General features: G+C 39.9%; 1 protein-coding gene across 3 annotated transcripts in view; it reads right to left on the reverse strand.

Annotated features, from left to right (window-relative positions):
• Positions 1-11,665: 11,665 nt before the first annotated feature.
• Positions 11,666-27,371, reverse strand: part of LOC131251847 (thylakoid membrane protein TERC, chloroplastic) — a 60,560-nt gene continuing 44,854 nt past the window's right edge. For 2 of the 3 annotated variants that reach the window (XM_058252841.1, XM_058252840.1), the window contains 3 exons: positions 14,972-15,030; positions 12,334-12,391; positions 11,666-12,127 (listed from right to left, as the gene is read on the reverse strand). In XM_058252841.1, the coding sequence (XP_058108824.1) occupies positions 12,033-12,127; positions 12,334-12,391; positions 14,972-15,030 (212 nt within the window). In that variant the 3' untranslated portion in view covers positions 11,666-12,032. The remainder of the gene's footprint in view (positions 12,128-12,333; positions 12,392-14,971; positions 15,031-27,371) is intronic. The other variant, XM_058252842.1, reaches the window with a different exon arrangement.

A 27,371-nucleotide genomic window follows, 5' to 3' on the forward strand; every position in this document is an offset into this window, starting at 1 on the left:
CGAAATGCAATACACATAAAATTTGATTGGAATTGGCCATTCGAGGTCAACCAACTTGCAAAAGTAGGTCATGTCATTTTATTTCATGAGAAAACGCTTCATTTCAATTCAGAATTGTAGTTTTAAGAAAAACCTACTATTTATAGTAAATTTTAGTTTCGACGTATCTAATTCATTTTTAGAGTTTTAGTATATGCGGTCTTCTTAGGATTTACTTTTAATTATGACAGAAATCATAAGACATCATTAAATTAAGACTTTCTATTTTTAGTGAATTTTACTATTTTAGGTAAATTTTTGTTTAATCGAATTAAGACTCTGTATTAGGGTTTTTCTTTTATTTTTTTATTTTTTTATTTTTTATTTTTTATATAAGTGATGTAATTGGGAAGTCTGAGCATTATTGATTAATAAATTTTCAAATTTCATTTTTTCCCCTGTGGATTAAAGAATAACCTTGTGAATTCAAGGTTTTGCACGTTTGAGGTAGACGGTGATATTCCTCATCACACCCTTCGTCACACCCCTACACTACTTTACATCCCACGGTCTTTGCTAACTTTTACTTGGTTCAAAATTTCAAATCAACAAAGAGGAAATCTCTACTAGGCCTGTCAATGAATCAGATTGACTCGACGATCTGATCAAATCTAATTTGATCAATTTATAACGAGTCTAGACCACTATATAGGTTCGATGGGGTGGGTATGAATCTTAAGATGTCGATTTGTTTATAATTGAATTGATTCTAGATCTACCTTGATCGGATCCGATTATTCCAATGAATGTTTTAATATCATTTGTTCTCTAAAAAATTTAAGCAAAAAATCCTAAGCTATTCCCTTCCCTCCCTCATTTCTCTCTCTCCATAGTCGGTAGCTCACTAAAAAAAAAAAACTATATTTCAATAAATGTTTCAATCTTTATCTATTATATCAATCTTCGTCTATTATATAAAAAACTCAAAAGTAACAAACCCTAAGTTATTCCCTTCTCTCCCTCATTTCTCTATTTCCACGCCCACACCCACCTCTTCTAATATCTAATATTAAAAATGTTTTCTTTCTCTTCTCACTTCTTCGTCCTCTCTTAACCTTTCGTTCTTTTCTTTTTGTTTTATTTCTCAATTTTCTTATTATTTATGCTGGATTTTCTTTAACAGATTGAGGATATCTTTCTTTTCAATTACATATATTTATCTAAAATTTTTGTTTCCTATAAAATCTATAATATACAACCCAAAAAGCATTGCATTATCTTTTATGAGTGCATGCTTTTCTCGATTTTAATGTTTTTTTTTTTTAATTACTGTGTTGCTTTGTATTAGCTTCTTTTATTTTACCATATCAGATTTTGATTTTTTCGTTTCATGATTTTTTATAGAAAGAATGTTGTTTTTTATGCCTGAAATTGTTATTGATTTTTTTTTTTTTTATTTGTTGTGCTTAACCTAAAAAATATAATGCATATTTTTCATTTACTTATTTTTTGTATTATTTCATTGATGTTGCATTAGGACTGCAAGTAATTTGTTAGATCGCTATATATGAACTCAGTCAACCTATTGATACGAATATTGTTGAGGTATCAAGCCAATATAGTTCTCCTAGATGATGAAAATTGACATTTAAAGTATGTAATTACTTCGATAAACATCGACCCCCAAGTGGTGTGGAAGTGGCTATTTGCAGGTATTGTAAAGGGGAGGTTTGTGAGGGTAGTAATAGTGGAACTAACCATTTGAATAAGCACTTGACAAGATGTCCAAGGAAGAAGTATATTGATATTTCTCAACAATCAATATCATTGAACAAGAATGTAGGCGAAACAACATTGTTTGAAGAACTTTAAATGATCAAGGACGAAGTCGTTTAGATCTTTGTTGTATGATAATTAAGCATGAGCACCCATTTAATGCGGTTGGACACAAGTATTTTGAAATATTTATGAACAATTTTTAAGCCATGTTTAAATTGGTTTCCGACAACACAATTAGGGTTGATGTGATGCATGTTTACAAGCAAAAGAAAATAAAAACTTTATAAGTACTTTGATAAGCTCTTTTTCTGAATTGGCCTTACTATTGACTTATGGAAATCAAACCAACAAAATATTGTATATTGTTATATAATTTCACATTTCATTGATGATGTATAAGAATTACAAAAGAGAATTTTTGCTTTTACAACAGTAAAAACTCCTCATGATGCAGAGACTCTATATAGAATTGTCTTGAATAGAGTCATAGAGTGGAATATTGATAACAAATTATTCACCATCACTGTATACAATGCTTCTACTAACGATGTCATAGTTAAAAGTACGAAGACTTGTCTTTTTTATCGAGGATTACTCGCATTATCTGGGGAGTTGTTTCGTGTCCGTTGTTTTGCTCGTATACTTAATTTAATTGTGCAAGATGGCTTACGGAAAATAGCATATGTATTCAAAAAAATATAAGAAAGTGTAAAACATATCAATTCATCACCATCAAGGAAGCAAAAGTTTCAATTTGCAGTGGCTCAAGTAAAATTTATAGGGAAAAAGAATGTACTTGTGGATGTTCTAAAAAGGTGGAACTCCACATATCTCATGCTTGAGGCTGCTTTGAATTCTAAAGAAGCATTTTCTTGATTGGAGCAATGTGATCATGACTTCAAGGTAAATCCATCTAATGAAGAATGAGAGATAGGAGAAGTTATTAGTAAAGTGTTTGAAGGTTTTTTATAAAGCTACCTATAACTTTTCAGGTTCCAAATATCCAACTATTAATATGTACTTTCCTGATGTTTGTGAAATTCATCTCAAATTAGTTGAATAGGGAAAAAGTGATTACGATTATATTATATCAATGAAAAATATAATGAAATCAAAGTTTAATAAGTGTTAGCATGAATGCAGTATAGTTGTGGCAGTTGCATTACTTCTTAATCCTCAGTTTAAAATAAAGGCGATGGAGCATTACTACTATAAAATCTATGATAGTGGTATTTATTTATACTTTAGTAAAATTCGGCATGCAATGGTTGATTTTTTCTCAGAGTATAAAGTTGTTAATTCGGATAAATCAATGACAACTTTTTCAACTATTCGTGAAAGCAATGGTAATAAAAGTTTATCATTGTCTAATGGTGTTTCTAATAATACTGAAGATAAATTTAAAGGGTTTGATAAGTGGTATTCTCATGCACATATTGACAGTCAAGCTTTCTTGCAAAAATCAGAACTATCTCAGTATTTAAAAGATCCACTATTTCCTAATAACTAAGAGTTTAACATATTAAGTTGGTGACAAATCAACAATCCAAAGTTCCCAACACTTTCAAGATGGCCCGTGACATTTTGATGATTCCAGCCTCTACTGTTGCATCGAAGTTAACATTTAGTACTGATGGTTGACTGCTTGATAAGATTCGTAGTCGCTTACTTTCAGAAGTTGTGGAGGCTTTAATATGTGAACATGATCAACTGTAACATCCAAAAAAGAGTAAGTGGATTTTAAATTTATTTAGTTTTAATTATTATTATGTATTTATACAAAATTTTCTAATTACCATTTTTATGTATATGTTAGGTGTTTCTTCTCATATCATATGTATGAATACGAGCACAAGTTAGAATTGCCATGATTAGTCTCTTCAATTTAGTAAGGAAAAGCATGAATGATATTTTCTTTGAGTCGATAGAGTTTTATAACTTTGTTTTCTTTTTAGTATTAGTTTACTTTTAGACTATTAGTTTGACTTGATGAAATTGATACTTGATAGATTTTCTTGGTATTCGAGATTAGTCCCGAGCTCGACACGAGTAAATGTCGATTCAACTCTAATCCATTAACATATCTGACGGGGCGAGTCTGGATCCACTATATAGGTCCGACGGGCAAGTCTGGATCTTAAGATGTTGATCCGTTTATAATTAGATCGGTTTTGGATCCACTCTAATCCAATCCGACTTTGACTTGTTGATAGGCCTAATCTCCCCATACACACACCCCCATGCTGCCCCTCTCACTCATATCTCCCATATCCTATTCCTCTCTCCTATGCTAACCCTCTCGCTCTTCCATACCCCTCACCACTCCCTTCTCTCATGTTGTATTTTGTTTCAAAATTTATATTAAAAATTAAAATTTCAAATATTTCGGTTTCCCTTCACATTTGAAATTTATGTTAATTTCGAGTTGTGGGTTTAGTTGATTTTTTTCTTGGGGCTTGACTCCCATTCAAGGGGCATGTGAATTTGGTTTTGTGGGGGGCTATGCCAATTGTTCTAATATTTGCTATTAACCACATACACGTGCCAAGCTTAGTCCGTGTCTACGTGCGCGACGTGATGGGACGGGCTGGGGCGGGCCGTGGGTGCAAGTATATTCACACTTGCGCCTTTTTGTTTTAAATTAGAGAGATGTGACCTGTCGGTTGGTCGCATCTATTGGGTTTAAACCCAACGGTTCAAACCCTTTTGAAAGGGTGCTTAATGCACCATTACATAGTCTATATAAGGACTTCCGTTCCATTTTCAAAACAACGAAAATCATTTTTATTCTTGTGAAAACTCTCTATTTTCTGGTTTATGAGTTTTGCTTGTTGAACTCATCACTGAGTTAACTCAATACTTTTGGGTTAAACTGCAAGTGGTTCGAGCCCGCGTACAATAAGTGCACCGCTGGGACTGGGTTATAGTCATTGTATCTTGGAAGTTGATTGCTCTGGAAACTTGTTACACTTTGGACATTGTCCAAGAGGAGAAAATTCGATTTCAAGCCGAGTGACTCACGTCACGCCTTGTCTCAACTCTATGAGTCTTCTATCTCAAATTTTATTTTCTTTTGGTTCTTGATTTGTAAATAGTCTATTTAATTCAACCAAATATTCCAACATTTCCTCCACCAAATCAATCTAGTTCTCTCCTCCTCTCTCCCTTTCATACTTCCATTCCTTAGTAAAAGAAAGAGAGAAAAGAAAAGAAATGAGAGAAGAGAGAAAGAAAGAAAAGAAAAGAGGAGAGGGAAGAAAAGAAAGAAAGAGAGAAGGGAGGACGAGTGGTGCCTTCCATTCCTTACCTAAGGTACGTCGTCTCGCACTGTTACTCGCCTTGCCAAGTTTTGATCAAGTTAAGGCCCACCATTGATGCCGATCCAAAGCTTTAATAGACCACTCCATGGGATTAGTAGTGATTGAATCCTCACCATTGAGGACCCCATGTGGAGCCCTCGTGGTGCATTTATGTTATATTCAGGCTGTCCATCCAGTGGGTGGAACCCACTGTGATGTATACGCCTTGCATGCACTGTCCATCTAGTGGGTGGATCCCACTGTCATGTTGGTGCCTTACACCCATGCTGTGCATCCAGTGGCGGGACCCAAAATACGCACGCACACACAAACGTTCCAACCCACTCTAACGTTTGTATCGTATCCATTGCGCAGGCCCACTGTGGTGCATGGGTTATATACACGTCGTTCACCCCAATTTTACAGGCTATTTCTGGGGTTGGCCCAGAAATCGGAGAGATCCAAGGGTTGCGTACTTGCGTCGAAGCCCACCTTGGTGTATGTATCTTATACACACCGTTCAGCATTTCTGCCAGCTCAGCCCAATGCACGAGCCCTGTAGTGGGCAGATCTGAAATTTAAGTGGACCCCATCACAGGAGTCAGCGGTGATTTAACCCTCACCGTTGCAGCCTCCCTGTGGTGATGGTTATCTGTCATCCCTCCTGTCCAGGGGAGCCGCGTGGACCCCGGATGTGGGCCAGACCCAAATGGGGGCGGATGTAAGGTTTGAGTGGGGTCACCACAGAAACAGCAGTGACGGAATGCCCACCGTTGAAGCTCTCATTGGGGCTACCATTGAGATGTTTTATTTGCATCCAACCTGCGGATTAAGGCCACGTGGGCCAGGGGCAATGTCCTCTCAAATATCAGCGTGATCCAACATTATGGTGGGCGCCACCGTTGATCGAATGATTATCGTTGAAACCTTCCCGGGACCTCTGTTGATTTATGTATTTTCTACACCATGGTCCAAAGCTGTTTGGAGTCCACGGTGAGGTATGAGTTTCATCGCAGCCGTCCATCCTTTGACAAATCATTTTGGAAGTGGGTTCACCAGGAGGCAAAATCCATCGCTCAAGGTGACAATGACACCCATGGCTGAACCATGCTGGGACCACCCTGATGTTTATTTGCCATTATTTAACCAGCTGGTGAGCCACACGACAGTGGCCTACTGGGAGTGGTGCCCACCATCTGGTGATTTTGTCATCTCACCTTTTCATATGGTCGCATAGACCTGGACAGAAGGGAAATCACAAATACCTCGTTGATCTAAAAGCTCAAGTGGGCCAACTGCCAGAAACAGAGGGGGTGAACTCCCTCTGTTGAAACCATCCGTATTACCCATTGGGATGTTTATCTGCCATCTGAGCCGCCCATAAGGTCAGGTAGACTCTGGGCGTGGGCCATACCAAAAGATGGGGCAGATTCGAATCTTAAGTGTATCCCACCATCCAAATAGTAACGATTCAATGCCTACCATTGAAATCTTCCATGGGGCCCGCTGTAATGCATGTCTTATCCATGCAGTCCATGGGCCCACTGCGATGTATGTGTCCTATTCGTGCTGCCCACTACAGGCCCACGAGATGTATGTGCTTTATTCATGCAGCATGTGCTCTGAGGGCCGCAATGCCACAAGGCCCACCAAATGTTTATGTGTGCCATGAGGCCCACCAGGCCGAGGAACCCCTGCTTTGTTTATTTGAGCCGTGAGGCCCACCGGGCAGAGGAGCCTACCTTGTTGTGCATGCATGTATTGTGGAACCCATCAAATCTTGCAACAAACTATAACGTTTATTTGCTATCCAACCAATTGTCAAGTTACACAGCCCTGATGATGATAAGAAAAACAAAAGTATTAGATTCATCAAAAGTTTTGTGGGGTCCATTATAGGCCCATCGATGAATGTGTTTAGTACATGCTACCCATTCGTGCAACCCACTTGAGGTATTTGTAATGTAATATTCTGAAAATTTTTGCGCGAATATTTATTTTCATATATATTATAATTTCAACATATACATTTCAGAGAATGACACTTGAGCTTGTGCTCACACACACACACACACACACACACACTTAAACCCCTGTGCAATTCATATCTGTCGGGCCTAACAATGGTGCTTAGTTAAGTCTTCTAAGGCCACAAAAGTGTAGGACAACCATCCATTTCGATGATCAGCCTCATACACGATCCTAAGATGACTAAATACGATGGGACATCACTTTCCTCAATCCAAGTGTATTAGTCAGATTCCCTTAAGGCCGCAAAACATAGAAGAATGTCACCAAAAATTCAAAATTATAGGCATTTCCAAAACAAATACAAGTCACAATGGGAAGGTAATATGATTAAATCCTGTAAAGCTGTGAAGCACTTAAGTTACCTTTTGTGGATGCCGGACTGACCATAATGGCAGGGTCCCTCCTAACCTTTACTAAAGAGGGAGAGCAATGCATCAATAGAAGCCCTAGCTAAAAACAAGGGTAACCAACCGCACCAGATTAGATCATGAAACCGTTAAACTTGAAACTCAAAAATCTAAAACCCAAGGCCCTAGCATCCATATAACCCGAAACCTGAAAAGCTTGGGATGGGAACTCGAAAACTGAAACTCCTAAAGTGTCCACCCCGAATTCCCTGAACCCAAGATCCCTCCTACACTTCTTGGACCCCAATATAAGGGTTGAAATGAAGGCAGTCGGAATCTAGTTTCCGCTACCCATGTTAATCCCTAGAAGGTTTATTTACACACCACACCTTACTGTTAGTCACAACCCACTTGCGAATCGATGCCAAGACCTTAGTGTTGAAATAAAATTACATTCACTCGGTCTACCACTTGAGCTATGGATTCATGTGTGAATCCTATAAGTCAATCCAAGTCATGTTTATGAAACCTAGGCTGAAATAGCTCGGATTACAATCACTAACAAAAAAAAGGAGGAAATTGGATTTTTCTAATGGTTGGCCAGCTATTTGTTCTTGGATTTCCGCTAAGTTACAAAATTTATCCTCCCAGCTGAAAACGAAAGTGTGTTACATGTCTCAAGGAGACCTATCAACCAATTATATTCCGCCACATTGAATTTTTCCCTCCAAACTGTGATTATTTACCAAAATATCATTGGGCCACATCTTTAATACCCCACTTCCTCTCATTTCTGTGGGGAGAGAGAGAGAGAGAGAGAGAGAGAGAGAGAGAGAGAGAGAGAGAGAGCTTGCATCCATCCCAAGCCATCCATCTCATCCATCTAAAGCCATCCAAGTCATTTAAGAGGTCCCTCTAAACCAAGCAAATCCAGCCCATCCAAAAGACACATGATGAATACAAGTCATCAAAGCAGTCTATATCTTATATCTTATGGAGTTGGGTCTCTTCTTCCGGTTTTCACATCTCACCCTTTGCAACTCTTTCCTATTACTTATTTTACTTTCTACTATGCCGCATATCTTCCTTCTCATACATGCCTTATTATGTGTTTGTATATTTCTTTCTTACTAATTCCATTTGATGTTTGCTTTGCCTTGCAGATCAATCAGATTATGAGACATTAGAAATCAATAATCGATTTGTCTTTTAGTTTTTAGAAAGAACCATCTCCCAAGGGACAAGCGTTGCCAGCCAACTGAAGGCAAAAAACACTTTGATTTTATGAACAAGGGCGAGAAGGAAGAGAAGAAGGATTAGTAGTTGCCCAGCCGAGGATTCGATTTCAGTCCTGGAGTTTGATGCCGCCACCTAAAACTAGTCTCGGTCATAGAGAGGCATTGATTTCTCCATGAAACAAACCTCATCTCTAGTTCCCTCCCACCTCAACAGCAGAGCTCGGTGCAGATACAGATCTAGATGCGAGATGATCCCGAACCGATTTCATAACCACACAAACTCATGGGAAGAGAAGGGTTCTAATCCCTTTATTACTGTGGCCCTCACTTGGAATTTCAGTTCTAATCCAATTGCAAGAGCTATTCAAATCAGGGACCCGTAGCTCATTGAGATTCTAAAGTGTCTAGCTAGTCGTAGATTCCAAGATATTTTGCTAGTAGCGACTCCAAGTCAAATCACATCATCTATAGGCCCATATCATCACCCTACAAGAATAAGCGACCCACTAATGCACGAAAGCCATGATTTTTCCGAAAATGGATTCCTATTTGAAGAGTGCATAACCTTATGGATAAGCTCATACCAGCCCATCAATTTGGGATCAAATTCGGGATTTTATTTTCCTTAAGAGGTATCAAAAAGGAATCAAAATATAATAATATCGATCTATACGGAAGAAAATGTTCTCTATTGATTCAAACATTATACCAATAGGATAGGGATAGAGGAAGAGCCAAAAAAGAAAAAAAAAAAAAAATCAAAGAATTCGCATAATACTTTTGATTGAAAAATCAATATGATTTATTTGAGTGGAGAATACCCCCTTCGCGTGCATATCTAGAGGAACCAATGATGAGTTAGGATGAAAAGCTTCCACCTTCAAGATAAATGTGCAATGGCCATGCACCATATAATAGTGTAAGCATTCATGAAATACAAGTTCTTATGTTTAGGCCTGACTTAACAATTGCACTGGAGCATTGCATCATCTCTAGTACGGAACATCCAACATCCTCATATCAAATCAAATTGATCATGCATTAGCTTTGACTAATGTTAGACCTAAGGTTGTATGGGGAGTACAAGCTCCTGGTGCTGTGGTTCACTGTGCAAAGTTACATTAGTGGTTGAGACAGGTGTTTTTGAGCATATGTATTAAAGATACACTCGTGGTCCATGTACTCTAGTATGGTTTCCCACTGGTTACCTCGAGAAACTTATTAGTGGCTTAGATCTTAGTGATCAGACTATCCATCAAGTAGCTTTCTAGCTAGGCCCTATATTTAAAAGATGTTAAATGTTTAGTCAAAGATTTTTAACTGTTAATATTTTATTTTAACTATCCCACTCTTAGACCGACATGTGATTTTGCTCACAATGGATACAAGTGGATAGTGGAAGGATTGTGTTACTTTGAGAATATGGAAAAGCAACTTTATAGACTTTTGATGGTGTAGGGCATACCAAAGCGTACAGAGGTGTGAAAGACGATAACAATGCACACTCTAAAACCTTGACTTCTTATAAATAGATTCTAACCCAAGGGGATAAAGCAAAAGAGAGCTCTTGGACATCCTCACCAGAGAGGCCAGCTGAACCAGCAGGAGCTGCTGGTGGAGAGATTGGTCTGGTTGGTATCGCTGGTGGTGCCAACTAGTCTGGCTAGTGCTACCAATGCTGCTGACCGGTGATAACTGGTGTTGCTAGAGGTGCCGGCTGGTCTGGTTGATGTTGCATTGCTGCCGGCGGGGAGGAAAGAGGAAGAAAAAGGGAAGAGAAGGGTAATAGAAAGTAATGTAAGAGCATTTTCACACCAGGCTCAAGTGGGGTTGCCTATGGGAGGGGCACACTCGGGGTGGGCGGCCCGTGTGAGGCGGTACCCATGTGATGTGGGGCCCATGAGGGGGGTTCGGCTGAGGTCCTAACCCATGGGATGTAGGGCCTGGGCTATGAGATAAAGGAATTGATTTGCTTCAGTTCGAGCTTTTAGAGCAAGTGACTAATTATTCTTCAGAAGGGAGGGAAAGAAAAAAAGGGAAGTCATGTCTTTTGGATTTGTTGATCGCCAAACCTATCTGATACCCTGTCGCCTTTCACATGATGGAGAAGAAAACTGTTGGTGAACAAGGGTTGTAGAGGGTGATTTCTTACACCCTAAAAGCCTTTTATTAAAACCCAACCAAATACAAAAGAATAATGATGCATGAGAGGAGCACAAAAGATAATGCACAATCACACAATACAAATCCCCTACATGCATAAATATAATCCAAGAAAATACACACACGCACACAATATAAATCAATCCCCTACATGCATAAATATAATCCAAGATAATACACACACACAATATAAATCCCCTACATGCATAAATATAATCCAAGACATACACATGCACATGCCAGCCCGCACACACACTACGTAAATATAGATGGATGGATAGATAAACATGCTCCAATGCTCTAAAAGCAATGTAAGTTGTGGTGCTCCTTGTTGCATCGGTTAACTTGGATAGTCCAACAGATTGATCTAAACTGTACAATAAGTCTAGAACACATTTTGTTAACCAGCCCAGCAGATAGATCTGAACTGTACAATAAGTCTAGAACGCATGTCAAGGGTTACAATGTAAAAACAAGAAATTGGATGATCAAATCCACACAGATTCTGCCTAACCTTTTGTAGCTGTCCTTTTTTCCAACTCATGGATGGGATAGTTACGATTGCCAAACAAAAGAGATTCTTCAGAATCATAAGCAATCCATGATGGGAGTTATCAAATAGATGAATCGGTTGGGCCTATTTCTATACATATAATCTTGACTGCCCATATTAGAGGTCGTTGATTAGATGGCTGAGATCAGCAGATTGGTGTGGTATTAGCATGGTAGTCCATGAAATTTGTGTTGGACCTAATGGATAGTCCAGATCAATCGATTGGGCCGTTTACAAAAAAAGAGAGATTCCCATTTTGCAGCCAGAATTCAGACTCCAGCATCAAAAGATGTTCTATGTATTCCAAGTCATTGTTGTCAATTTATATAGTTCAGGGAATAGAAGTAATAGTACAGTACTGTTTTGTATGCTTATTCACATGTGTTTTTTTGCTTGACCTATGGTACAATTTTCTTCACCGAGTAAGAGAACCTTTAGGTACAATGTATCTTCTGGGCAGCCACTCAATAATTTAAAGCATGAAAAGCTCAACGACAATGTCCCCCAGTGGAACCACCAAAAATAACATAAAGAATATAATGTAATGAAGCAATTCATTTGATAGAGGATGTGGCAGGCATAATAAATCTCATCTCTTTGAATGGGGGGGGGTGCGCTGCTCAACTGCACACATCTCTCTCCTTCAGTCCGACTTCTTCCTTATGAGACTCAAGAGAACTCCACAACTTATACTAGTGGCAACAAAACCCAGAGAAGCCTCAGTTGATACATGGTAGCCTGCAGGAACATGTGAGATATTCTAAATATTCTTTCTTACATGTGGAGGAGCTAAATATCACAACCAAGTGGACCCTTAGGATCCTCTGGCAAGAGCAATAATGATCCTAGAGAATCATTCAAAGGCAGAAGGAAAAAAAAAGTAGAAGGAAAGAGTGGCAGTAATCATGGATCAATATTTGTAGAGGTGGGAAGAAGATACCCACCAAAGAAATCCAATATCATCTTACACCCAATGAAACCCAGAACAACACCAATGGAAGGCTGCACAAGGAGAAAAAGTCTTAGCATACGTCCAAACCATGCACGCAGTTGCTACAAGAATAGAATTACCAGGAAAAGGTTCACAAACTTTACAGTGAGTTCTTAGCATCCATCACATTACGTTTCGAAAGCTATCTCAGTTCAATGCTTCACACACACGCACACACACATCTGAACTCCAAAACATGTCCACTAAATTAGCAACAACAATAAAACATCAAAATTGAACTAGATCTATCAGTGAATATATGTGTATGTGTGTGCGTGTGCTGTTGGTTAGCAATCTTCTAAAGAGACATTTTTATTTTTGATGGCAGTGAAAATGTTTCAAAAGGAATTACAAAAAGGGTAAAGGGGAAGAGGGATGATGAGGAGCCAACCCACTTCACCTGCAATGAAAGAAATACAGTGGTCCGCCAAATGCCCAATGTATCTTCCCATTTAAAATCTTTAAATAAACTGTGAATTTCCTAATGCCCAAAGGATCACCCACTCTTAGCCCTCTAACAGACCGCTTTGACACTCTGATTTGTTGTTGAAGATTCTATTGTTCCACTCTCTCCAGAGGGACAACCAACCGGAAAGCATATATAAGTGCCATAAGATTTTCTCTTTTTAACTTGAAATCCCCAATTTCCACCTAGTGAAATGGCCACAACTGAACAGGGAATGACTATGTTAAAAGGATCATAAAGCGCCTTCAAAGATAGGAGGCAACTTTGCAATAAATAAAATAGGTGGTTCATTGATTCCACATCCTTGAGGCACAGAGAACAAATGTTTTTAAGGATCATGTTCCTTCTCCTGAGATGAATTGATTTGGCACTTTTGTCTTTTTTTGTAACCAACCAACCAACCAAATGCAACCACTATCAGTGGGAAATGGAAGCAAAATAAATAAGTTGAGAGGGCAAATGAGTATCCTCCCTGCCAGATGTAAGTAATCAGTAACAGGATTTCACTGTTGGCTGAGCTAGAATCCATCTGTCTTTGGAGCCACATATGATTGACCATTAGCCAATGCATAGCTATCATATGAGACTAAAGGAGCCACTATGTGTGTCGAACAATCTGCAGTGGCCTTTGACTGATAGACAGTGCTGTGTCGATAGCCGAATCTTCAATAGTAACTTTAGGAGAAGCAGAAATGGGGAGACCTTATTGAAAAACTTGGATAATCCCTTGGATAGCACAAAAAATGTATTTGGAAGGTTTGACAATCGAATAAACTGCTGTTTAAAATTCTTCTCAGTTCCATATTCAGAAATCTCTGCAACCAAATTAACAACATTTTCTTACTCACTGCAACCTCAAGCGTCCATGAGTTAAAATATGTGAAGGACGCTTATGACTCTGCAGAAATAAAAAGACCAGCAAAGTATACTTGGAGAACAACTTATTTCACAAAGTCAAAAGCAGGCTCTTTCCTGTCTTCAACATAACTTCAGTTGGAAAAGAGTGGAATATGGCTGTATCACCATCAAATTCGCTGATTCACATAACTGCATGCCAATGTATAGGAGACTCGCAGAAAAAAAAAAACAAAAAACTTATGATCTTCTACTGTTACTGACCATGAAATGGCACTTCCCACTGGCAATAAAAAAGCAATATAGCAATATCAACATTTTCTTCTGATCCTACTCTTGTTGACATCAGCTTAGTTTCCACATCGGTATGGATCTGGATAAATCTTTTGCAAAACCAATGTTTTCTCCTGATTTTTACTCTTGTTACTGTCAGCTTAAATTCTATCAGTATGCATTTAGATATATCTTTTGCTGAATCCGTGCTCCAATAGGCAGAGGAACAGCTAGGGCTGGAGGTTATCTGTGACTAATACCATGGGTAGTGGCACATGTGTTGGGGTTGAGGAATGGCCCTAAATTATAATAATTGCTTATGCATACATCTGGTGTATTAGTAGTCAATACCATCGGGCAGGCAGCACTATGGAAAACAATGAAAAATGGACCAGAAACCTACAAATTCGGATGATGGGCCCCATCAGACCATTGGATTGGGCTGGTATTGGTGGGATGCACTTGATGCACGGGTTAATTGTTATACATACACAGACCATGGTGGGCCCTACACCAATGAGAAAACGATGAAAAATGCTGATGCATACATACACTCAAGAGGGTGGAGCCCACCTCGAGATCAGATTGGGCTGCTTTTTTTTTTTTTCCTAAAGCATCATGGCGGGGTGGACTTGATACATGGGTTGGATAGCATACACACACTTGGTCGGCCCTGCAGAAGCTGGTGATTTTTCCGTTGTGGCCATCCCCTTGCATTGTTCCCCATAGTGTCGCCGGCCTAATGATTGGATCAGCTTGATTTCTAGGGCCCTGCGCAAGCATACAGTAATTGGACGCACATGATGGACGGGTTGGACATCATGCACACACAGTTTCTATACTAGCAATCATGCCTACAGTCTTTACTCATAATGAGGTTAAGATATATTCATTAGAAAAAAAATCCAAAATTTACATGCATACATGTGGTTAACAGAAAAGATAACAACTCTAAATTGAAATAAATCAAAAGCAATCGTGGGTCGAAAGAATTTGCCTGTATGTACTCCAAATCCGACATGCTTTCACTAATTAGTGTGTATAGCGACCTTAAACCTGCATTGGATAGCCAACGCTCGATAAAGTTAGCCAACTACCTGTCCAAATGGAAGAGATCAATATGCTTGAGTTGCAATGCAGGGTGGCATTGTTAAAAATCTACTTTCGATCATTCTGTCAGCGTTCAACGAAGGATAGGTAAAATTCTAAGGTTGCAGAATGCCAGGCCAGTCCAATTCAAAGAACTGTGATAACTAAAACAAATCCCAATTCACTCTAAACCTAAAGAAATGTCACATTTCTAGTGTCCAAGTAGAAAAAAGAAAAAAAGAAAAAAAAAAATTAACTTGCCTTTAGATGAAAGAGAAACTAAAGATCAATACTAAAATGGAAAATTTATAAAAATGACAACGGAAAATCAAACTGAATGCCTCCTTTCTTTGTTTTTGTGGTTTGTTGTAAATATTTTGTTGTTTGTTTTCAAATAAATTCATCACTGTTGAAAAAAAAGAATTAACAAAATGCCCAAGTACAACATAACAAAGAAAAAGGAGAAAAAATATGTTATAGTTGAAATGGGTTGAGGTGATTTTACATTTTTCCAATGCCATTTTAGACCCAAGTTCTGCATTTTAAGCCAATTTAGAAGATCATTGAGAACTGTGTTATGATCCCTCACTGACATATCATCATCATCTAAGCCTTAGCCCAACCATCTCCGCTTCTAGCACTCAAATTGGTTATATCTTAATTTGGACTATGCTGCATGATTCCAAGGAAAAATAGGGGACATGTGAAGAGTGAATCCCACTGGCAGAAGAATGAGAAATTCTAGTGGAGAGAATTTGAATATTTCATTCATATTTCTCAATGAGAAGAGAACATCTGAAATAAGACAGATTGCTTAGCCTAAACAAGAGAAGAACAAGTATAGTGAGATATTGCACATTTGCACTGCTTATTTTTAACTTTTACAAGATAAGAACAAATATAGTGAGATATACAACAAGAAAATACATAGGCATGGTCCACAAATATGTAAATGAGTACAAAAACATGCTCCAGAGGAGTATGCACGAGGTGAACTACTTTAACACTCTCCCTCAAGCTGGAGCAAACATATTGATCATGCCCAGCTTGGTTGTAATTGTGGTAAGTTGAGACTTGGCAAGAGATTTGGTTAACACATCACTATTCCTTGGATTGAACATATGGAATGACGATCTCTTGTGCTGCAATCTTCTCATGAATGAAGTAACAATCAGTTTTAATGTGTTTCGTTTGCTCATGGAGGGCTAGATTCGTACAGATGTGGATAGCAGCTTGAATATGACATCTCCAAAAGGTCTTGAACTGAAAACCCCAAGTCAGCAACTTTTTTAGCTAGAGTAACACAAGCCGTGTGGGCCATACCTCAATATTAAGCCTCAACACTGGACCTAACCACCAGGGTTTCTGTTTTTTCTTTTCCAGGTGATTACGTTCCCTCAGCAAATGTACAGTATCCAAAAGTTGATCTTCTATCATCAGGACTTTCTGCCCAATCTGCATCCGAGTAACCTAATATTATTCTTATGTGTCCATGCTGTGAGTATAGAATGCCTCCTAGGTCCACTGTTGAGGGTCAAATATTGCATATTGGACCCCATTTATTACTTGGTTTCATGCACATGATAATGCTTAATGTTCTATTTTTATCATGTTTGTGTTGCAAGATGAATTCAAGAAGCTTGGTTTGAAAAGGATGCTAAAAGCATGGGTTTAACGCTCAAGAATCATCAAAGCCAGTAGACGGATCGACCGTTGATAGCTTGGGGCCACCTGATCTCTGGATATGCCTCAATTTTGGATTCGACCCCTTAAATTAGATAAATGAATGAATGGACGGTGTAGATCTTTCATACAAAGATCATAGTGGACCCCACACAAGAGCTGCGTGTACACCACCATGGTGCTACCGCAATGCACCTAACCAGAGAAGTCGGTCAGCGTGCGTTGACCCGACTCCTACACGAATTCAAATTCTTGCTGCTGCGAAAACGGAAACAGGGAGTTGCGTTCCTTCTCTGTGGGCCATCATCATCATCCAAGTCGATGATCCAAATCGTTCGTTGAAATCAGGAGGTCAAACCGACCGTACCTTGATCTACTGCTCAATTGCCTCAAAAATTACATATACATGGAGATTTAAGCGCAAGATAGATGATGCCAAGAGAAATTTTGTGGGCCACACCGAATCTGAACGGAACCACACCATCTCCAACCGAAATTTTGAGGCGAAACTAATGGACGGGGTGGATTTCTCAGACATTGGAGTATGTGGACCCCACTGATACCACCGACTCTAACAACGTAAGACGTGCTAATCAATTTCGGCAGCGCACATAGCAACGGTTCCGACGGGAATTGTTGTGGCCCACCTCGACGATCTGGACGGATGATCCAGATTGTCTATCCTGTCTGGAAGATGAATTCGACCCCAACCCAGTTGAATTCGCACGTAAACAATGGCCAACACAAACGACACTTTTGCGTTTGGTTCCATTGTGAATTACGATGCGAAAACAAGGTTGATTCCCAGACTCCAGCCAACCTACGGACAACACTCTTATAAAAAGGAGAGAGAGAGAGAGAGAGAGAGAGAGAGAGAGAGAGAGAGGATCGTCGGCCGTTCCTAGTCGGACACACGAAGACAGCATGGAGAAGCCATCAGCGGGAGTTTTTCTCCCCTTTTCTTAGTTAGTTTTGTTGTTCTTAAGAGATTCTGGTTCAATCATGTCTATGGTTGGCTAAACTTTTTAGCTAGGGCTAAGAGGTGAAGCTTATAGCGTGATGGGATGTTTCCTATTGCTTTGATTCATGTTCATATTGAACTCTCTTTGATTCTAGTTTGATTATAAGGAATACTTTAAGTTTTTAATGATTTGTTGTGACTTAAATTACAATAGATCTGCGATAGCTTTGAGTATGTTCTTTTCATTATTGAGATTGTGAATTTAGGAAATCCTGTTGTTCACCATCGTCCCCTGGGCATGGTTGGATGATGGAATTCTCCCTAACTCTCACAATTCTCTCAGACTGGTTATGGATTGGTAAATTCTGTTGTTTGCTTTGTCTCATGGGCATAGTTTTGTGATGGAATCAATTCTAGTTCTCATACCTCTCATCCATTGAGAACTAGATCAAAGGAAGTTCAGATTTGATTTTTAATGAGATATTTTCCAATTGGATGAAGATAGAACTCTAATTCCAGTTGTGTTCATGAATCAAGCATAGATCACCCTGATCTCTACAAGTGGATCCTTGGAAACCCTAGCTTCTCACTTTTGAATTTCACAAGTTTTTTTTTTTTAATTATTTAGTTTATCACAATTATTCTCTAACATATTCTAGATTAGGTTTTTATCTTCTTCTAGTTCTAGTTGCTTCTAGAAAACACACGAGATTAGTCCCTGTGGTCTTACCGAGATTATTACTACATCGCAACCCTACACTTGGGGTTGTGAACATGCACCCATTGTTTGTACTCTAGAAATATGTTCTTGTGTATGTTTTTGTGTATGTGAAGTACTTTTTTGGGACACCTTATTTATAAGGTGTGTTGGTCAATCTGACTAAGTAATTCAGCCATAATGCATCCCCCTTTTCTTCTCCTCCTTTGCTTTCTTTTCTACTGTGTATTAGAGCTCTTCTTCTACATTGATTGGAGGTTATGGAAGTGGGAGCACTGCTGCTGTTATCAGTCCATATCGGTACTGTCAGCAGCGGATGGACAGACGGCTCCATGAAGGAACATTTTACAGTACCAAGTAGAGAATGATTTCAGAAGTTTTTATTTTTATGACTTCTCCATGCTCTCTCTCTTCATTTTTCAGTTTCTGATTGTGTGGTTTTTCTGGGAGTTTTTTGAGGTGATTCTCTTCATGGGTTGGCTGACAAATTGCAAGAACTGAAAGTGTGGTGATCGCTTTTTCGTGAAATAGAGTTGTCGTGCAACCCTGTTTTTTGTTTTGTTTTGTTTTGTTTATTTTCCTGATAATTCCGATCGATTCCTAGACCTGAAGGAGTGAACCTGTGGGGAATGTGTATATCCTCATCTGCAAACATGTTCTGGTGTAGCTTGGTGCTTGTTAGTGTTATTGGTGATTTCTCTCTTGTGAAACGTGGGTATGATCTCCATTAACGATATTTGCAGCAGCAACAACCCGTTAGATGTTTCTAGTGTGGATGCACTATTATGTACAATGGTTGAACTAGTCCAACCTATTGAGTATGATAATTTCGTGGTACACTCTGTGCGCGTGCGTGTGCGTGTGTACGCGTACATGCATGCATGTGTGTGATAGCTCGATGGGCAGAACGGTTGACATTGGTGAGAGAAATTATTGCTGACAACAAGGCATCCTTAAAGGCAGTGGGAAAGATGGCAATAGTGAAGACGCATCATCTATTTTGGACGACTTGTCCAACCTACTGCATCGAGCTCATTCTTGAGGACATAGGAAGAAAGAATGTAGGTTGGTTGAGCAACCTAAGTTGATCATGACATATTTATAATCATAATGGGAAAATTGCCCAAAAAAAAGTTCACCAATCAGCGAGAGTTATCGAAACTAGGGGGGACAGATTAGTTACAAATTATAGAGCCATTGAGAGTTTAAATACTAACAGACGGGCAATTAGAGAGAATTGCATTGAGGCAGTGGGAGAGCCATTGAGAGAAATTATTGCCGACAACAAGGCATCCTTAAAGGCAGTGGGAAAGATGGCAATAGTGAAGACGCATCATCTATTTTGGACAACTTGTCCAACCTACTGCATCGAGCTCATTCTTGAGGACCTTGGAAGAAAGAATGAAGGTTGGTTGAGCAACTTAAGTTGATCGTGACATTTTTATAATCACAATGGGAAAATTGCCCAAAAAAAGTTCACCAATCAGCGAGAGTTATCGAAACTAGGGGTGACAGATTAGTTACAAATTATAGAGCCATTGAGAGTTTATATACTAACAGATGGGCAATTAGCGAGAATTGCATTGAGGCAGTGGAAAGACTCTAGGTATGGAAAGATGATGAGTGGCACGCCCATAGAAATGTGCGTAGTTATAAGAGACAAAGATGTATTAAAAGAAAGATCTCAAATTTATTAAAGCGATGTAACCTTTGATTTATGTTCTTCAGCTTGTAGAAATTGACAAGAGGTGGTGATGTAATTTCTTTATGAAGCAATAGATACTAAAAAAAAATTATTCAATGCGAATGTAAAAACTATGAGGATTACTCGAAGTTGATAGACAGGTGTTGGAACAATCAGCTTCACCACAAACTCCATGCAGCAGGTTAAAAAAAAAGATATAGCTTTTTAGTTACTTAGCAATCTTGCTTACTATTATAAGTTATTTATGGGTCTCTATATAGCTTTCTGATAAATCATATCTTCAATGATGGTAGGCTACTTCGAAAACCATCTATTCCACGCACCAATATTTTAAGGATCATGAAATCCGTATGGAGCTAAATAATGTTAAAAAGAGATTAGAGCTAGTGATTTGAAGGAGTTTGAGTTTTTATGGAGATTGATCCTTATTTGGGCCTGATCAATTGAGTTTCAATGGTTTTTTTTTTTTTTTGGAGATATAAACCATGCGATCTGTATATTTCCCTGCATTAGAACTATCTGATCTCCTTTAGTCCTAATTGATGCACTGTTGAGTACAATTGCATCATTTTTCTACTATATTGATTGTATGTTGGGTTAGGGTTCACATATTTGGTGTTGTGGGGCTCTTTTGAAGTGGAAGGACATACATCGTAACTGTGGTGTATGAGCATACCATGAGTAGTCTGCTTTGGGCTCCTACAGTGTTCTTGTGGACTGATTTTTTATTCCAGCAGTGTTTTGCATGATTGGCCTTTAAGTCTGGGTGCTAATATGGAAGACAAATTCTCTTCAGGAGCTATTATGGGGTCTTCTGATTCACATACAATTTTATTTATTTAGTTATTTTTTATATCATAACTATGAAATTGAATGGCAACAATTACTTGCAAGGCTCAATAGTCAAGTTGTCTTTGGAAGGTAGAGGAAGGCTCACCTGCACTTTGGATGAAGCTCATGGCCAGTGAATGAGAAGTTCAAGATTTGGACTAGCGAGAATTATCAAGTTACGACCTAGTTGCTCAACAATAAGGAGCCTTCTGCGAGCAACTCGGTCATGTTTCTAACATCAACCAAGAAGATACGGGATGCTATTCGTGACATGTATTCAAAGGCTCATAACATAACCCCTGTATAAGTTGATTTCAGATATTTATAGATTCTAACAAGATTCTAGAAGCCTAAAGGAATATTTCACTGCACTACAGGGTATGTAGGATGAGTTAGACCTTTATCAACCTTTTCCATCTTATTACACCAAGGCTTATGATTTCATCTGGTAGCAGCAGCAAGAAACTCAGATTATGCATTTTCTCTCCAATCTTAATTTTGAGTATCAGTGTGTTTGTGATCAGATTATTGTTGTGGAGCTCTTCTTATCTCTTGTTGTTGTCTATGCTCTTGATCAAAAGGTTGCTACTTCATCTTATGCTTCTCCTATAGCTTTGGATAGATTTACTCACATGGCTGGGGATCAACCTCATTATAGTTTTGGCACTACAAACCCGCAATTGGGGGACTCATGGTAGTGGCCATGATTCTGGTCATGGTGGTCGAGGTAGGGGCTGTGATACTGATAGAGGCAGTTGTGGCAATGATTTCCGTGGTGGACGTGGCTGTGATAGTTCTATGTGTGTCTGTACTCATTGTGGTGACACGAATCATATTGTTGACTAGTGTTGGGATATTATTGGGCGCTCTTCATGGGCAGGAGCCTATCAGATTAGTGCTACTCATAACTTTGAGACTTCTCGTCCAACTCAGGCCATTTCTGCAGTGCCCTAGGTGTTACCTATTGTCAGAAAGTCTTCACCGCCTACGACCGGTCGTAAGGGTCGTCTCGAGCGGTCGTAGCCCACTCGACTCAAAGTCCAGGGAGCTCTCTTCTTTGGTGTCCGGGATTCACGACCGGTCGTAGGGATTGCTCAACCGGTCGTAGGGGTCCTACGACCAGTCGTAGCCTCGGCTCGACTAGTCGTAGTTACGTAGATTCGTTTCCGAATCTGATGCGGAATGCAGAAATTTGAGTCGGTCTTTCGCAAGGTGCGAAAGAAAGTTACCTAAATTATAAATAGGGGTCCCTAGGGTTTTTCCTAGAGGGGATGAGAAATTATTCTAAAGCTTTCTAAAGGGGTTTTAGGGTTATCAAAGGGTGTAGCAAGGGTAAGATTCAAGGTTGTTTGAATCAGGTAAGTCATCTCTCTTGTAACTTTCTTTTCATAGTGGATTTCTGTCGCTTTGTGCCATGGTTTTTTCCCGCAAGGGTTTTCCACGTTAAAACTTTGTGTTCTTCTATGATTGCTTGTTACTATTGAATTGCTATCCTAGATCTAGATCTGTGTGATTCCGCAGAGCAAATCCCCAACAAGTGGAATCAGAGCAATCGTTGGGGCACAGATCTGAATCTGCAGGATTAGTAATAATGGGAAACGGCAAGTTTGATATTGAGAAGTACTCGGGCAAAAATAATTTTGAGTTATGGAAGGTTAAGATGATTAGCCTGTTGACCAAGCAAGGCGAGATTAAGGCTCTTGAGGAGCAGAAATTTATCATGAAAGATGATGAATGGGAAAACCTTGATAGTAATGCTTTAGCCTCTATCCGTTTATGTCTCATGGATGAGGTTCTCTATAATGTTTTGAGGGAGAAAACTGCGGCTGGTTTGTGGGCGAAGTTAGAGAACATCTATGCAAAGAAGTCCTCTGAAAATCACCTACACTTGAAGCTACAGTGTTATTCCTTCAAGATGGCAGAGGGTGGGGATCTAGAAACCCATATCAGCAACTTTAATAAATTGATCTGCTGCATATGGAGGAAGTGGTCAAAGACGAGGAACATGCATGTATATTGTTGAATTCTCTTCCTGCATCATATGAGTCTTTCAGAGACACGATGTGCACAACAAATAAAACCCTAAGTGTTGACACCGTTATCTCAGCCCTTCAAGGGAAGGCTATGAGAAAGTTAAACGATGACATGGGGGCATCTTCCGATGCACTGATTACGAGGGGTAGAGATTCTGAGTGAGGTACAGGGTCCTCAAGACCTAGATCCAAATCTAAGGGCAAGGGCAAAGGAAAATTAAAGTGTTGGAATTGTGGGTTGTTTGGACACATGAAGAAGGATTGTAGAAATCCTAAAACGAAGAAAGAAAATTCAACGGCTTCTTCCAAGGAGGCCAATGTGGTCACATCTGATGAAGAATCAAGTGGTGGTGATGTTCTGTCTGTTTTCATGATTGGTCACTTACATGACAATCATAAAGACGAGTGGATACTTGACACAGGAGCATCTTATCACATGACTCCTCATCGGAGTTGGTTCGCCAGTTACAAGGAATGCGATGGTGGACAGGTTTTTATAGGCAATGACAATGCCTGTAATGTTGTGGCTATTGGCACAGTGAGTATCAAGATGTTTGATGGGATGGAGCGTACCTTGACTGACGTCAGACACGTTCCTGATATGAAGAAAAGTCTGATTTCTCTCGGTGCACTCGAGGCTATAGGGTGCAAGTTCACTGGTATTGATGGTGTCCTTAAAGTTTCAAAAGGGGCACTCGTGGTTATGAGAGCGCAGAGGCATGGAAACCTTTACAGGTTGATTGGGAGCACTTCGGCAGGTGGAGCGGCAGCAGCTATTGCAGACTCCACGTCTCTACGTATGTGGCATGCTCGTCTAGGCCACATGAGCGAGCAAGGCATGAAGGTACTTTCTGATCGATGTTTGATTCCAGCTTTTAAAAATTCTGATTTAGATATATGCGAGCATTGTATATATGGTAAACAATCTAGACTATCTTTTAAATCTAAAAAACATAGTTGTAAGGGAGTCTTGATTATGTGCACTTTGACGTATGGGGGCCATCGCCAGAAGTTTCCATTGGGGGGTCGTCATGGTTTGTTTCATTCATTGACGACTACTCCAAGAAAGTTTGGGTTTACTTCATGAAACGTAAATCCGAAGTTTTCACCATATTCAAGCAATGGAAGGCAATGGTGGAAAAACAGTCAGGGCGAAAAATAAAGGTTTTAAGGACTGACAATGGTGGAGAATTTACTTCCACTGAGTTTAATGATTATTGCAAGGATGAAGGGATCATCGGGCACAACACGGTGCGCCACACGCCCGAGCAAAACGGTGTGACTAAGCGAATGAATCGAACTCTCCTGGAGAGGGCTAGATGCATGTTAAGTAAGGCTGCGTTGGACAAGGACCTATGGACTGAGGCCGTTAACACAGCTTGCTATTTGGTGAACCGGTTTGCTTCAACGGCAATTGAATGTAAAATCCCAAAGGAAGTATGGAGTAGTCAGAAAATCGACTACTCAGGTCTACGCATATTTGGTTGTGAGGCTTACTCTCATATACCGTTAGTTGAGAGAGATAAGCTAGACCATATAGCTAAAAAGTATATCTTTGTTGGTTATGGCATTGGTGTGAAAGGTTACAGGTTATTCGATAAGTTCACACGCAAGGTCATCACTAGCCGTGACGTCAGATTCGATGAAAGCTCTCTATTTTGCAAGAATGATCAAAAGGAGCAAGAGGAACCAGAAAGGGTGATCGTAGACGTCCAGATTGATACAGATGATACACAGGCAGAGACAAATGCGAAGACAGAGGTACAGGGTCAGGTGGAGTAGCCACCTGTGAGAAGGAACCCACCGCGTGATCGCAGGTTACCGGCAAGATACATGGACGACTCTAATATTGTATATGCCCTCATTACAGATGAGGGGACCCGTCTACTATACATGGACGACTCTAATATTGTATATGCCCTCATTACAGATGAGGGGGACCCGTCTACTATTCAGGAGGCTCTTGATGAGCCTGATGCAGAAAAGTGGAAGGCGGCGATGGATGATGAGATGGACTCGTTGCACAAAAATCACACATGGGAGCTGGTGGAGCTTCCTGTGGGCCGAAAAGCGATCGGATGCAAGTGGTTATTCAAAAGAAAACATGATAGATACAAAGCAAGGTTGGTAGCGAAAGGTTATGCTCAGAGAGGACTCGACTTCACAGAGATATTCGCGCTGGTAGTTAAGCAGGTATCTATCAGATTCGTGTTGGCGCTGGTTGCCCAATACGATCTCGAGCTAGAACAGATGGATGTGAAGACTGCATTCCTGCATGGGGAATTGGAAGAGCAGATCTACATGAAGCAACCAGAGGGCTACGAAGTTAAAGGGGCAGAGAAAAAGGTTTGCAGGTTAATGAGGTCGTTGTACGGCCTGAAACAGTCGCCTAGGTAGTGGTATAAAAAATTTGATTCTTTCATGGTGAGTCAAAAATTTACTCGGAGTGAATACGATCACTGTGTCTATTACAAGACACTAAGTGATGGAAAATTCATCATCCTAGTACTATATGTTGATGATATGTTGATCGCCTATCATGATATGTCTGAAATCAACATACTGAAGACTCAGTTATCAAGGACATTCGAGATGAAAGATCTGGGGGCTGCAAAGAGGGTTCTCGGCATAGATATTCATAGAGACAGGAAGAGGAGCAGGCTTTGGTTATCACAGGCAGAATACCTTGAAAAGGTATTGATCAAGTATGGGATGGATCAGGCAAAGTCGGTAAGCGTTCCCCACGCGGCTCACTTCAAGCTTTCCTCAGAACAATGTCCTAAATCCAATGAGGAAAAGCAGGTTATGTCTCATGTGCCTTATTCGAATGCGGTTGACAGTTTAATGTATGTCATGGTCTGTACGAGACCGGATATTTCACAGGCAGTCGGTGTTGTGAGCAGATACATGTCAAACCCCGCAAGCAACATTGGGAAGCGGTGAAATGGCTACTTCGATATATTCAAGGTACGAAAGACTACGTCTTAACTTTTGAGAAAACAGGGACAAAGTTGGTAGGGTATGTGGATTCTGACTACGCAGGCAGTATAGATTCCAGGAAGTCTACTTCAGGATACTCGTTTGTATTATCGGGTGGAGCAATTAGTTGGATGTCGAAACTTCAGTCCGTGGTGGCTCTTTCCACGACCGAAGCAGAATATATGGCAGTGACGGAAGCTTTTAAAGAAGGTGTTTGGCTCAGAGGCATGATAAATCAGTTGGGACTTCAGCAGGAGGCCGTGCCGGTTAACTGTGATAGTGAGAGCGCTATCAATTTGGCTAAAAATTCTGTTTATCACTCACGTACTAAACACATTGATGTTCGTCACCACTTTATCCGACAGGTGCTTGAGGAAGGAGGCGTCACATTGAAAAAGATTCACACCAGCGTGAATCCAACAGACATGCTCACCAAGGTCGTTCCTACAGAGAAGTTCAAGTTCTGTGCAACTTCTCTGGGCTTGGCGATGGCGTAAAAGAAGGACGGAGTGTGCACGAGAAGCGTTGATTGAAGCTATGATGCGATGAAGAGATAAGAGGAGAGGTCAAGGTGCTACACGGTTGAAGGTTGAAGACTTGGTGGAGATTGTTGTCAGAAAGTCTTCACTGCCTACTAGGGGTCGTCTCGACCGGTCGTAGCCCGCTCGACTCAAAGTCCAGGGAGCTCTCTTCTTTGGTGTCCGGGATTCACGACCGGTCGTAAGGATTTCTCGACTGGTCATAGGGGTCCTACGACCAGTCGTAGCCTCGGCTCGACTAGTCGTAGTTACGCAGATTCGTTTCCGAATCTGATGCAGACTGCGGAAATTTGAGTTAGTCTTTCACAAGGTGCGAAAGGAAGTTGCCTAAACTATAAATAGGGGTCCCCAGGGTTTTTTCTAGAGGGGATGAGAAATTATTCTAAAGCTTTCTAAAGGGGTTCTAGGGTTATCAAAGGGTGTAGCAAGGGTAAGATTCAAGGTTGTTTGAATCGGGTAAGTCATCTCTCTTGTAACTTTCTTTTCATAGTGGATTTCTGTCGCTTTGTGTCGTGGTTTTTTCCCGCAAGGGTTTTCCACGTTAAAACTTTGTGTTCTTCTGTGATTGCTTGTTACTATTGAATTGCTATCCTAGATCTAGATCTGTGTGATTCCGCAGAGCAAATCCCCAACATTACCTACCTCATGTGATTCCATTACTATATTCCAAGAAACATATGCTGCCTTGATGCAACTTCATGTTCGAGATGCAATTTCTACTTCATGAGTCCTCTTGTCCGTCCTCCTGGGTCATTAACTCCGGAGCCACTTCTCATATGACTGGTAAGTTTCATCTTTTCAATTCTTATCAGTTTTCCTCCCAATCGCGTTTTGTTATTGTAGGTGATGGTAACCAATC

The sequence above is a fragment of the Magnolia sinica genome, chromosome 7 (genome assembly GCF_029962835.1).
Source record: "Magnolia sinica isolate HGM2019 chromosome 7, MsV1, whole genome shotgun sequence".
In the NCBI taxonomy this organism is placed as follows: Eukaryota; Viridiplantae; Streptophyta; class Magnoliopsida; order Magnoliales; family Magnoliaceae; genus Magnolia; species Magnolia sinica.